The following is a 15,033-nucleotide window of genomic DNA, read 5'->3' on the forward strand; positions in this document are numbered from 1 at the left end:
TGTTTAATGATGTTTAAGGACAGTGTGCAAAACTTGCAATTGACTGTTGCGGAATAGATTAAATCAATAGAAACTTTTTGAACAAAAAATTTAAATGACTAATAAAAAAAAATCAGGAAGCCAATTCAAAAGTTACAAAAGTCCTACACAGTTTTGCTAAAATAATAAGACAAGGTACAGTGTGCACCTTCTCTATTCAGTAAAAAAAAAAAACTATAGACCTACATACATATCTTTCTGGTCCAAAGGTGTTTATATAATCGCTGTGCTGATGATTCACAGCCCAACAGCCTAGTCACCAGTTATATTTTTATATCAGAGTGAGCTGGTCAAAACAGAATGTAAATACAGGTGTTTGAGACCTCTATTCAATTGTTAATAATAACAATAATAATAATGAAATTCTGTGTTTTTACTCTTATATTATGCTTTTTTTCTGCTTGAATTGTGGTTTTGTCCTCAGAGCTGGCACTGTGTGTTTACATTTTTTTGGGTACGAGTTCCTGCTTTAGTCATCTTTGTTACGATTATCAATGAATCCGATTATCGGCTGCAGAAGCTGCACAGATCTGCAGTCGAAACCTGTGGTGCTCCTCCTCTGGTGAGAGATTGGCCGATGAGAAAGAGGTGTTGCAGGTCATCCCTCTCAGGTCTCCTCTAAAGAGGCCCGCTGTTTGTATGATGTTGTACAGGTGTTACATTGTCATCCATGTATATGGTGCTTCACCTTGACTGATTTGTACTTCATTTGCCTCTATCAATTAATGTGACGATAAGAGATGTTTGTGACTAAACTGCGTTGTAACTGAGACATGGAATAAAATTGTCTTTTAATATCATCATCGTGTTTGTATCCATCACAACATTAAACACAAATATACAGTATCCTGTTCAGTTTTGAAGCCAGGTACTACCTGGTATAAAATAGAGTTGGTGTTGTAAAATGCACAAGAACGTTGCATGAATACCATATCAATAAGCCCTCCTTTGCTTCACGGTCCTCTGCTTTATGACCTTTCATATCAACGAGGTCGTTATTGCCCGAGAGTACCAGATGGTTGCTGGACGTGTAACACCAGGACCGGCAGCACCAGGCTCCGTTTCAGGGATCGAGTTCAGCCGGCCCAGATTTCCCAGTCTCTCTCTGTGCCAGATAACTTGACACGGACGGACGCTGCCCTCGCAACATGCACCCTGCTGCCATCATTCAAGGGTTAGTCAGCAGTAATGGAGGAAGTAATGCAATACCGGGTCAATGTGGAGCATGATGTCCTTAAAAACCAGCTGTTTGTGTGTGTGTGTGTGTGTGTGTGTGTGTGTGTGTGTGTGTGTGTGTGTGTGTGTGTGTGTGTGTGTGTGTGTGTGTGTGTGTGTGTGTGTGTGTGTGTGTGTGTGTGTGTGTGTGTGTGTGTGTGTGTGTGTGTGTGTGTGTGTGTGTGTGTGTGTGTGTGTGTGTGTGTGTGTGTGTGTGTGTGTGTGATATGACGAAGCACACAGCATCCAGTTGTATTACCTAACCGCGTTTCTGTTACATCATTCTGTTACATCACCGTGTGTTGCTTCATGAAAAGAAGTGTTTGAAATTCAAAAACATGGAATGCCTGAAAATATTAAATTCTGACTTCACAGTGCTTTTAGCCTTTCTTCTGCAATCTGAAATCTTTTGATACGTTTCCTAACTGAATCCTGGAGCAGAGCACACTCACTCAAAGTCAACGTGCATGACGTGGATGAAAGCATAAAATGAATAGTTTACTAAGATTTTAAAAATGCTGTAATCTTTTTATTAATCACAACATCACTGAGCTGTGGATGTGACCTGGCACAGCTTCAATTTTAGCTGAAAACAACAACTATGTGGCCAGAAATGATGTTCTCTGCACAACAGTAGCAAACAGTTGACTCCAAAGGTTTAAGGCATATTCTAATAATGGTTAGAGCATATCTGATTGGCAGGTAAGTGGTAAATAAGCCTGTGAAGCTTTGAAGTGTGTATTATTGTGTGTCTTGAGTATTTACTTGGTGTTCAAAATGAGCAATCTTAACATTGCTTTTGTTTGAGTGGATTTCCATTTACCGTTTGAACTGCAAGTTGAGAACAACGTGTAATTCACTTTTTTTAGGGTCATCGGCTGCTTCTGGCTCATCCATATCAAACACTTACAAATGTGTTTAAATTACAAGGCCCATAAAATAGCAGCAGTCAACTATTTGGATGGGAAGATATGGTGGCATAATGTCTACCTGAGCAGAGAATGAAGCCTCTCTCCATCCGTTTGTTGTTATATGAGCTTTGTTTACGTAAGCGGACCAGCCGCCAATGTCGATGTGCCTTAAACTTGCATTATGTCTAGCAATCAAGGGTCGACTCCTCTGGTTACAAAAACAAGTCAGATTGTATAGAACTCTATGAGAAAATGACCCTACTTCTCACTTGATTTATTACTTTGCTTCAATCCAGCATAATGGTCATTTGGCAAATTAAGGTCCCTAATAGACTATAAGACAGGTTATGCTTTAGGGTGTGACTACCTTGTGATCGACAGGTCGCTGCGGTCTGGGAGTTATCCATGTTTTTGTCTTAGAACTTTAACCTTTTCACAGTATGTTTTCGGTTCATTAAAGTAAATTGCACTTGGCCTAACTTCTCGTGTCACTTTTGGTTGTAAAAAAACAAGATGGTGATGCCAAAATGCTGAACTCAAGGCTTCTACAGGTCCCAGATTGCCAGTGACTACGTCCACTTCTTATATGCAATCTATGGTCTCTATTGTTGTGGAAAAAGTGTAGCGCCCCCCCTCTTAGCACTGTTGCCGTTCTTTGCACTGTTTGTGATGTTAACGCTGTTAGCAGCAAGCTGCTGACTCAGCCGACGCCGTGTTGATTGCCGCGTGGAGGTTTATGCCAAAAATGTTCCTGGTCATTGATTTGCAAATTTGTCTGCAATGCATAATACACCCCAACTACCAAACAGCATGGCAAAATCCCTGAGACAAAGGTGCATTCTCTCATACTCCTATTGCCTATTCCTTATTTATTATAATATAAAGTTTGGTTGTAAAATATCACCTCATATCGCCCCGATGAAGACAGACAACAGTTCAGTGCGTCAGTCGATCCAGTGTCTAACCTGTAAGTAAATTCCTCTGCTCTGCTGAAACCGACACTAAGGATGATGTAAGTCCGTGTTCAGGATGGGGAAGATAACATGACCAACATCTATTGATCAGCGTAAAGCAGGAAACAGCAACCTCATCTTGTCGGTTACCAGACACCCCCCAACACAACAGCCAGGAACATATTAAATATTTACATTTGATGACTAACAGAAAAAAACAGGCCTCCGGTGTGAGCCGAACATGTGTTGGTATGTCATGTCTTTGGAACATGAGGTAACACATTTCCCTGTGATCACTGAAAGGCTTTACCATTAAAAGGAGAATGTTACTTTAATCTGGTGCTTTACCCCCTTAAATCCCAGTGTAAACCCAGAGAGAGGCTCGAGGACGAAGGCAGGCGCAATGTAATCCACGCACCAACTGTGCTGTTGGTTTGGAGGGAGAAGTCCGGTCTGGTGGCTCTCATCTGGACCCCATCACGTTGCATGTCCCCAGGCAGTCAGACTGGCATCTCTGTACCAGGCCTGTTCCTTTTATTAAAGCCTCGGCCTCCTCTGACCCAGCACACACAGAACGGGCCCCAGGGAACACAGGCAGACACACACATGGTTCCCATAGGTCAGTTTGGTTGTTTGTGAGTTTGTGTGCGTTTGACTCCTTCACGGGCCACATATGGATTTGAGTTGAAGTAACTCGGAGTGAGGTGCTTTTCTTCGTAAAACATCTGCTTAATGATAGTGTACCGAAAGGGAGGGGCTGTATGCTCACAATGAGGCCAAGCGAAATCAGAGACACATGACATGAATGAGGTGAATTTCCACAGTTCAGCTTGCTAATGCGGGGCAGTGTGTTGAGCAGACAGAGCAACAGATTGCGTGCTGGATCCACCTGCTGCCACAAGGAACAGGAATGAAGCAAACTCGGGAGCGCATGCTGCGCTGGAAGGCATGCTAATTTCTCAGCAACAATCTGACTTATTCATCATCGTCTCCGCCAGGAGGATCATGCGATCGCTCGTGTGTTTGCGTGTGTGAGTGTGCACCTCTGCGTCTGTCCACAGCAGACGTCTTGATGGGTTTAATTTTGTTTTTGTATGACGAATGCAAAGTGTGTTTAAGATGCATCTCAGCCTATTAGTGTGGAGAAGGGGGGGGGATTGTTGTAGCTACACCTGGTGGAGATATGCCCTCTACTGACTCCACCTTTTTAGTTTAAATAGTTTGGGCTTTGCTTAATGCATTGATTCAACCTAATCTCAATTTGTGTCATTCTTTGCTACTCTTTACTCTTCTTTGCTAAACATTTGGGCTCAAGCAGGTTGCTATCAGGAAAATAAAATCAGGACACACAAGAAGAAGAGTGAATTTCATGCTGGCGGGCAGCAGTGCTGTTTGCATGCAGCCAGGGGCGCTGAAAAGGGGGGGTAAAGGAGACGGATTCTAGGGGCCCATGATTGAGGGGGGCCCAGAGAGGCCCCTAATGATGATGAAATTATAATACAGAAAAAATAATGACACTAAGTTATTAACTAACATATCACAATGTGTCACAAATGTTTTATTTTCCATGTCCTGGTAACAATAACTTTATTTGTTTTGGAAACATCAACAACCTGCAGGGCCTCCCCTTCACCCCCTCTATTTACGTAAAATGGTTCAGTCCACTGGATCAGCACCGGTGGTGTCACACAGCGCCACAGATTGTATGTAAAATAGCATCAAAAAATGTCGCCGCTGTGTTGGGGGGCCCTGTAAAGATTCTTTTCATGGGGCCCAAAATCCCTAGCGGCGCCCCTGCATGCATCAATGCCATCGGGGCTCTATAGGAAGAGAAAGAGATGCCAGCCAAAGAAACTCAACTTCGGCGATGAAAATACAGTAGGGAACTTTGGGGCTTCAATACCAAATAATGTATGAATATGATACAACAGTAACAATAAGTCTGTTGTGATTGAACCAAGAGGTTGGAGCCACTTGCAGAAAAAGACAAGAGATCTCAAGTTAATTATTAAATAATATAATGTATTCAGAGAAAACTGACTTGTTTTCCAGAGATAAAGGGATAATTATAGAGAACTTCAAAATTAGAGATTGACCACCTGTATGTAATGCATGGTAGCCCACTGTACTTTATTATAAATAAATATTATAAGAGGAAACAAGTGTTTGTTAGTGGTAACAAGTTTTTATCACACATAAATACTGAGTATTACTCATCTGAATGCAGCAATGATTTCATTACTTTGTCAAAGAGAAATGCCAGGGAAAAAAAACAAGAAACTGCTTTTGTGAAACTACATCAAATGCTTAAAGGAGTCATGGGAATCTTTCCAGTTCGCTTTGATTCATTTTTCTTTTTGGCAATTGGTACTGTGTGAGATCAAATCTCCACTGATGCATATAAATTTCCGGTATTTGAGTTTTCATTGCCTTTATTCTAATTATATTTTTGTTTTTGAGAATAGCATAAGAACCCAGCTAGAGCCACAGCCTGTAGGGAGGGATCAGAAGCACATTTGTCTGTTCTATTGCCTATTGTTTTGAACTTTGAAATGCAATTCAGGGATAGATCTATAAAGATACACTAAATGCTAAAGCTGTGGAAGAGGGAGGGAGCTGAGACCACGTGAAGGCCCTGCAAATCTCACTTATATTGCATTTAGGAGAAAAAACACAGGCACGGTTACATTTATAAAGAATTTGCTCCTTGGCCTCTAAAGAAATCCTGCAAATCTTGTGCGTCTGTCAGCATCATTGCAGGCCGACATTCCTCTGAGGCACCTACGGAGGACTTTACTGTCTTAGTGGGGAGAACATTAAGAGCTGAGAGCGTAAATCTGCATCTACCCTCTGAACCCTGAACCGAGAATCGGACACAGCCCGTCAATATGAAATCATTTCAAAAGCAACACTGATACAGTAAATTACAGTGCAGGACTACGGAAAAAGGGACTACACTGCATAAATAGTGATTGCCCTATAACAATATATTTAATTTAATATTTTATCACACCTTTTTCTATTATTTTAATTTTTTTAAACCAGGGCTCACAATCTTTTTATAATTACATGTTTATTTGTTTATTTTTTGTATAAACAAATATAGTACTTTATTTTTTCACAAGGAGATGTATTGCAGACGAATGGGAAACTGTTATATATATATATACTAATTGCACTTTGACTTAATATAGTCGGAAGGATTGTATATTAAGAATTTAGATTAAGATTCATTTCAATTCATAGTGGACAAATACCATTTAAGTTACATTTAGGCCATTTTAAGTCATGCAAATTAATCTGCTGCAACAATAATCAATAATGATGATGCCTGCTCCTCCCAGCTCTGCTTCCTCTGCACTGATTCAGGTTATCACAGCGGGAAGGGACACCACAAAGGAAGAGATGATAAGATAGCTTTGTTTGTATCGCCAGATAAAGCCATGCCAAGACCAGAGTTAAGACCAGACTGCTGCTCTGGTCGTTGATTGTTGACAGACATTAAAGCCGGCACTAAAAAGCAGGACTTAGGGGGAAAGAAAGCGAGGAACAGGACAGACCCGGACATTAAAGACACAAGGATCAGGGGAGAACAGATAAGACTGCCAGCACCAGTTTTTGTTTATCACAGTGGATTGTGGGACATGGTACTACAGTATATGGCCCTTGATCATTGGTGACATCTTAATAAGCCTCTGAATGTCTTACTGAAGTAGCCCTCTTTGCACAATCCATGTTTGAATGGTTACTTCTGACTCTTGTGTCAAAAAAGTCAAATCAACTAAACCAATGAAAGATAAAGGTGTTTTATCTGCTTCGCCTCGTCAGTGTACTTCCTGAGAACAGTGGCCATCCCTGTATTTGCGTGTTCACTGCAAATACTGTACGTTGTCGTCTAGTCCGCTGTGACATTGTCCATCCCGTCTGTAAAACAGTGTCCCATTGGCCGAGGGCCACTCAGACACCTGAGTCACGGAGGGAGGCCGAGGTCTGCTGGGCGAAACTGGAGAGCGTCATTGCATTACAGCGCCGCGGGGACAGATAACACATGACGATAAAGCGCCTCGAGGGGGAAAGAGAGAGGAGAGAAGATGGTCCTGATAAGCCAGCTTCCATACTGGAAGCTGCAACAGTAACTCAATATGATTTTTATCTGGAGAGATAGAGGAGGGCGGAACACTTGTCGGGATTATCGCTATCTTAATGAGTGATAAGCGTGTCCATTTCAATGTGTCATATTAAACCACACGTGTCTGTTGGAGAACAAGAAATAGCCAGAACCAAATGCAACTTTTTTTTGCAACCATACTTGTCCATAAAAAAGAGAAAGAAGCCAAAACCATGCTTTGATTATTCAATACAGCAATCACCAATACAATCTGTAAGCTCTAGGGACTGATCCAATACTAGCAGACGGCCTCTTTCTGCCCTTCTGCTTCTACTCAGATAAACCCTGCTATCACCTCTCACCCACTCTCATAAGTTAGATGTGCTTGTATGGCACACTCACACACACACACACACACACACACACACACACACACACACACACACACACACACACACACACACGTGCAGAGCAGTACTTGCTCCCATATGTGAGAGGGGAAGTCGAGTTAAGGAGGGAGGGATCAAATAACTAACAGAGCCACACAGCGACACACAACACAGTCATTTCTGTGATCACCCTTCAGGTGAGGAGATCACACCAGGAATCCTCGTATCAAGGAGCTAACAAACAAAGTCTGACTCAACAGAGAGAGAGAGAGAGAGAGAGAGAGAGAGAGAGAGAGAGAGAGAGAGAGAGAGAGAGAGACCTCCCCAGACCATTACCTCTATGCTGTGTGAAGGTGGAGTCATCAGAGAGGGAGAGATGAGGAGAGAACGAGAGGAGCAGGGCAACAGAAGAAGACAGATGGATTATCTGACGTGTGCCCGGATGGACCAGCGCTCTTCTTTAAGTTTTGATTCCAGTTCTTCCTGCTCAGAGTGAGAAACCTCTTTTCTTGCACATGTGGAGCGTTGCAGCGATGGGACAGGTAGATTGCGTGGTTTACCTTTGGAACTAAGGAGTTCTTTACACATGGTAAACGTTCTTCTTTACGGATCTCAGTGAACATTATATTTTTGTTTTCTTTTCCCCTTTTTCTTTTTTTCTTTTTCTCTTAAATTGACCAAGTGCCTGGAAATACAAGGGTCACACTGGTGCAGCCAAGAATAGAACAATTTAGAAGCAACGTGGGGAAAAAACAGGTTTGTTACTGGAATACACACAAATAGTAATTGGTGTATTGTTTTTTTTATGTAATCGTTGGTCATTTAGACGTATTTTCCAAGACTGTTTGATCATCAGCCGTGAAACTTTCAACAGTGGAGAAGAAAAGGTGGAATATCAGCTGGAAACGCAGTGACTTGTTGAGCAGTCATTACACAATCCCAAATAAATTCAGAAGGGAAACTAAGAATTTCATCTGCATCATTTTGGACTCTTCAAAGGGGGGACCATCTCGCCCCAGTCTGGAGGGCTCCCCTCCCTGCCCTCCCAGCCTCTCCTCGCCCCCAGCAGCATGTCCCAGGCTCTGAGGCTGCCTCTAGTCCTCCACACAGCACACTACCATGATCAGATGGGCTGCTGGAGGGAGTAAGGCTGCCTCTGCCTCGTCCTGCTCCAGGGCTGGGTTCGGGGCTCGTTCTGGTTGCGGGGCCAGCTGCAGACTAAGGTCATCCTCAACACTGCTTCCCTCCCTGTCTGTGCGTCTCTTGGTTGCCCTGCTGTTTTTTTCCCTTTCCATAACCGGGGCGGCCGCCCATCAGCTCCGCAGAGACAGACTGAGGCTTGCAAACCCACGAACTCTCCGGGTTCCCCTGAACATTTCAGAGACCGAGATCGTCTCAAGGCAGAGGGCCACTGGGGGCCCCCTTGGTCGGACTGGGGGTCCGCAGGGTAGGCATGTGCGCAGCTACAATCATCTCCAAGGGGACATGCGGAGGAGAAAGCTGTTTTCTTTCCAGAAGTTTTTCCTGAGGATCGATAGGAACGGAAAGGTCAACGGGACCAAGAGCAAAGATGACCCCCTCAGTAAGTAACTCGTGTGTAGATCACTGGACACATCAGACCCCAAAGATGCGTCTCTGCGCTGGCTTCAAAGATAAAGGTGTCACAAACCATTGCACATTGAGCCAAAACATCCGTTTTAACCTTTCAAAACCAAGGCTTTTTAACCTCTGCAACCAAAATGTCTGACTGCATTTCAAGGCATTAGTTTGTTACACTTGTGAAAAAGCACCTGTTGAGTGTCAGGAGCATTAATGAAAGAAATCCTTTTAAATGATTAATTATTTCTACTGCTCGTTCTTTGAAGGGGAAAAGCATGTAAAACATTTTTTTTACATAACTCCAAGACAAATATATATTGGAGACATGAACACACAACTTGACGAAAACACTGAATTGAAATAAAAAATTCTTTAGCTCGTTTTCGAGCGCGCCCATTGGTAGATTGGATGAAGCGACCCCCCCCCCCGATTGGAGTTGTCTTTTTGTCTCAAACCAGACATCCCGCTGATATCTCTCCTGTCCAAACACTCCAGCACAATAATGGTAGCTCTCAGATGGCTTAAAAAAGGAGCGGGGACAGATAACCCGGCCATTATCAGACGGTCTTCACAGCCCTGGGTAAACAGCGCTGATAACAAGCACAGACGAACAGAGCTGGGAGGAGGTGGGGAGAAGGATATGGTCAGTCTCAGACTCTTTCTCCCACTCAGATGGGCCAGCCTAGCCGAAGACATTTCTTCCTATACGGATTGATGTGCCCGTGCTCGTCTTCGAAGTGATTATACGTTGTTTTCGGGATTATCGGTCAGTAAAATAGCATTCTCGTTAGCCTCCCAGCGTTTCCCGCCGAGCTCCGTGTGTGTGGTGCCTATCAGCCAGCGGGCACTCACATGCTCCAGTGGGTGTGTGATCATATAGCAGCCGCCGACGATGCATGTGCTTATTACACACACACACACACACACACATATACATCTCTTTCTGTGTCTCTGTTCTCCAACCCCATAGTGATTCGGTGTATATGGAGCCTTTTAATGTTCCTCTTGGGAGAGCTAAACCACACGTTCAATCAAAGTAACTTAGGGGAAATGGCACAGGGAGGCAGAATGTCAGGGGAAATGTTTGTTTTGACAAGGTCATGACAGAAGCAGCTTTATTTACTGACTGTATCACCCTGCCTTTACTGCCGCCTTCGTTAGCGGCCGGTTTCTTTTAAGTTGTAAAGCTGAAGTAGTGTAAGGATGTCTGACTCGGCTTATCACGATAAATTCACCACAAACTTTATGTATGTTTAGAGGATGATTTACCGCTCTGACTTCTTTCTTCTTATTTCTTTACTGACCCAGGACTTTTCTGGGAGCGTGTTGCCTCTTTTCTCAAAAAGTCAGATTGAGCACCGGTGAGGGAGGTGAAAGGGAGCATGGGGGGGGGGGGGGGGGATCTCTAGAGGTACAAGTTCATGAATGACACGGCCGAGCGTCATTGTGGCCACATCAAAGCTCTCGTCTTCAGTATCAATGGTGGTGCCGTCAAAAAAGAAGCTGTGACCTGAGGGGGTCTGAGGACACTGTGTGTGGATTATGTGCACTCATATCATGTTCTCACGGTAAAGGATACTACACAACAGCAGCTCCAGTCTTTGCTCTGCCCCCCCTGGGGCTAGACATGATCCCAGGGCCGACGTCCTTTGTGGAACCCCCGATGGTCCCTTGAAGTGACAAAATATCAAGTTCTTTTGCGACATGTGGAAGCCAGGAGTCGCGAAGACGCGTTACGTTTAAAATGGGATTGAATTTAAACATTTTTACGTGCTTTGAGGTGTACGAGACATGGAGGTTTTGGGTGCTGCCTGTGGCCCTGCGAGGACCCGGCTCACTGTCTGTTAAAGAGCCGGTATCCAGCCTCCCACAGATTTATGGGGATGCCAGCGCAAAACTGTCCCACATGGCTTTCCGACCCGCTGGGAGCCTGTGCTGAGGTTACAGAGAGCCAGAAAGAAAGGGAGGGAGATTATGTGAAAGTCAGCGAAGTAGCTATCTGCGCAGTACGTGATATCTCTGATTCACAGCTGAGTTCTCGGGAATTTATGGACAACTTGCTAGCTCTGAGTGGAATATTGGCTAAATAAGAGTAAAGGCAAAGGAGTTTTGGGGGTAATTATGGGAGGGGGAGATGTGTGTGTTGGGTCACGTGTGTGAGATGCTTGTGGACATTGCTCAAGAAGTGTGTCAATGTGTATTTCTTTGCACGTTTATCTCCTTTAATCAAAGCCGTGTCCTTTTGAATGGAGGGGTGAAAACAGATGGTGCTGTTATGGAGGTTTGAGGAGAGCGATGTATAGCTTTTCTCTGAGGTGGGGTAGAGAGTGTAAATACACTCAGTGTGGTCCTTATCAGGTGTTATTACTAGACATCCTGATTTATTTTAGGGCTCCGTGCCATTTTTTTATTTCTGCATGGGAATGGCCCCAGTTCATCTATCTGCCTGAATGTTGTTTTGTGCAACAATACAAGCCGCAAAGCACTGTTTTTTTGGCATCTGACTGTGGAAAAATAACACCTTTAACTCTCACTGGCATTGTGTGCCTTCCGTTCCACAGCCAACGCGCCATTTACTCTTGTAACTCCAAACAGAGCGTATCAAAAAAAAAGCCGCACACAAATAAAAGCAACCAGCGTGCAAACGAAAAGAACTGCTGTCTCTCCACATGAACAGCTGAACCTTGGCCGTCTACATTCGTTTCACATGTGGTTTTGTGAAAATGGAGCGCCGTGCGGAGCCTTTTCGTCACATATTAGGCCTAGTGTTGTAATCTAGAGGAAGCTTGTGAGTTTTACCCGTACTCGCGGCCCAAAGGTCATCGCCGAGCGTTCAGCAGGGAACAGTGAATGGAGATTTTGTAGCTTCGCAGCCAGGTTGCAAGATGTGTGCACGTTCACCTGCTACAATATCAGCTCTGTGCGTATGGGTGCACGTGTGTGTGTGTGTGTGCGCGGGCACATGCGTGTGTGTGTGTGTGTGTGTGTGTGTATATACAACCTGTCTCGCCCCTGCCTCCGGTGGCTGACTTTGATCAGTGATCATTACAGCCTTACTAATCCTCACTCCACCCCCAGTCTCACTGTCATGGCTCCTCTGTCCCCCTCTGTTCTCCTTCCTTTCATCCCTCCCATGTTTACAGAGCAGCCAGAGACCGCCATAGATTGTCTTACATCCTTACTCCGTACAAGACACCCGATCCCATAAAGAAACCAGCTCTTCTCAGATCTTCAATGGCCGTTGTGTCACAGTCCCCACCACCGCCTTTTGCCGCTCCAGACCTCGCTGCCCCGAGGTGCCACTGTTTGAACTAGAAACCGATACAGTCAAGAACGCACGGCCGAGGAGAGGAGCGGGCGTATTTTTTAAGAGGGGGGATTGTTCTTTCGGGGGGGTGGTGGGGGGGGGCAACACCTGCATCCTCCACTGTCCACTCATGCACCAGCCTCAGAGCCCCCCCCCCCCCACCAGAGAGTGGGTCTGACAGTTAGAGCAGGCTGCCACACAAACAGTCATCAGACAGAGGAGGGGCTGCTGATCTGATCAAAGGATGTCGTCGACTCTCTGGAGTTCACACCCCACGCTCAAGTGTGTGTGTGTGTGTGTGTGTGTGTGTGTGTGTGTGTGTGTGTGTGTGTGTGTGTGTGCACATGTGTGCTTATCGGGATAAAATAACGACAGCTCACAGGAAGCGGGGAAAGGAAGTCAGGGAGGGAGGTATGCCATAGGAACAGGGGAGGTTAACCCACTCACACGCACACACACACACACACACACACACACACGTGTATAAGAGGAGACAGCATGAGAGGAGACAAGTGGGTTATGTGGTCAAAGGACACATTAGGAAGTTATACGTCTGTGACCTCTGATACGGAGACCACACAAATAACCACAGCTGTCTGCGGCAAAAGCATGCCCTTGTTAACCGGGGTATAAATTAGCCCCTGTAACAGCCTATGAGAAGGCTGAACTGCCTTGCATGGGGACTTGGGAACGTAAATACCCAAAGTGAACATAAACAACCTGAGAATCTCTGTGGTATCATACCCATTCATTTTCAAACCAAATGGCCTGTGCAGCTGGAATCTGTTACACAGGTGTAGGCTGTAAAGCAACTTTATAATATCTCTGAAAAGATTTACACTCTTAAGGGATCATTGCTGGCTGGAGCTACACAGGATTGCCCAATCGACATAAAGACCCTGGAATGAGCATGCAATATGTTGTTATCCCTTTACTTGCAACAAACAACAAAAGAGCTCTTGCGCTCACTCTGAATGTTGACAGTCTGTGTTTTTGGTCTGAATCCTAGGTATTCTGGAAATCACGTCGGTGGAGGTGGGAGTGGTGGCCATCAAAGGGCTGAACAGCAACTACTATCTGGCCATCAGCAAGAAGGGAGAGCTGTACGGAGCGGTTAGTGTCCGGGACAGGGGTCAATCTGGGTGTCAGATACTTCGGTCCATGTCTTTACCTCTCTAACTGCTGTGCTCACACGTTATGCATCACTGTGCCATTTTCACCAGTTTTCCACACAAGCAAAAGCAATGATACGTGACACCTGCTTTTTTCTTTTCTTCCTTTTCTTCATCCAGAGAGAGTTCAGTGTCGACTGCACCCTGAAGGAGCGGATTGAGGAGAACGGCTACAACACGTACGCGTCGGCCGAGTGGAGGAACAAGAAGCGGCAGATGTTCGTGGGGCTGAACGTCCACGGTAAACCACTGAGAGGGAAGAAAACCCGCAGGAAGAACACGGCCACCCACTTCCTCCCAATTATGGTGTGAACCAGAGGACTCGACTGGAGGAGCACACGCAGCACTGGACAGAGAGGTTTTCAAATACTGGAGAAAAATAAAAAGCTGTAAAAAAAAACAACAAAAAAAACAAATGTAAGACATTCACTGAGAAATCTCTCGTTTGGAAACAAGGCACTAACACTGTTACACAAAGATATGGTCTCTGCTTCTGACTGGGATCGTGTACTTTATTTGGTGGGAGAAGATGCTGTTTTCTGTGGCACGGGGATGCAATATTTATCCTTCTTTTCTGTGCCAAACAGTTTGCAACTGGAGTATGTGTGTAATGTGGACAAAAACAGAGGATGCTGTTCCAGCTAATGTACTGTTAGATGCAGAAGATATTATTTATAATCCATATTCTCCTTTGAGACATCAGATAATCTGCTAAAATAAAGGGGAGACATAGGTGAGAGGAGCAACATGACTTTGGTTTATCTCAGCAGCATTAAATAATAGAGGATGCAACACATTTAAAGCAAATGTTTGATACTTAACCACTGTGTTTTGACTGTATTGTAATGATTTATTTATTTTGTGAAGTATTTAACTGGAGGGGAACTCTTACAAGGCAAGCATTCTCTTTGCATTCTTTACTTTTTATAGGAACTCTATTATGTGAAAATAAAAATACCACTTTCTCCTCTGTAATGCCGCGTCTTACTTTGGCAAAACACATAAAAAACTGACTTTACTGGAGGAGGAAAGTATCACAAGTGAGAAACCCTGGTGAACATTCAGGTCACAGTAAGTCTATTCTAATCTGGCCCTCTGAGGTAGGAAAGGGACAAAAGGCAACTATTAACGCCGAGCCAGATATTCCATGTGGCAACCATTGTACTAATGATTGGTTCCCAAACAAACGGGAAACATACAGGCCCACCACAACAAAATGGGAGGGAGGTACAACCTCCGCGGTATGGCCCCGTCGATGCTGACATAATTCCCTGATATCAGCCAATTACCGCAGAGCTGCGATATTAAAGCAACAGCAAAGCTGCTGATAATACGAGCGA

At 44.5% G+C, this 15,033-nt stretch overlaps 1 protein-coding gene across 1 annotated transcript; it reads left to right on the forward strand.

Annotated features, from left to right (window-relative positions):
- Nucleotides 1-7,956: 7,956 nt before the first annotated feature.
- On the forward strand, nt 7,957-14,643 carry fgf10b (fibroblast growth factor 10b). The gene is made up of 3 exons (XM_084025009.1): nt 7,957-9,197; nt 13,531-13,634; nt 13,814-14,643. The coding sequence occupies exons 1-3, from the start codon at nt 8,735-8,737 to the stop codon at nt 14,003-14,005; spliced, it is 759 nt and encodes a 252-aa protein (XP_083881135.1). The 5' UTR covers nt 7,957-8,734; the 3' UTR covers nt 14,006-14,643.
- The last annotated feature ends 390 nt before the right edge of the window (nt 14,644-15,033 follow it).

The sequence above is a fragment of the Eutrigla gurnardus genome (assembly GCF_963514095.1).
Source record: "Eutrigla gurnardus genome assembly, chromosome: 13".
NCBI lineage: Eukaryota > Metazoa > Chordata > Actinopteri > Perciformes > Triglidae > Eutrigla > Eutrigla gurnardus.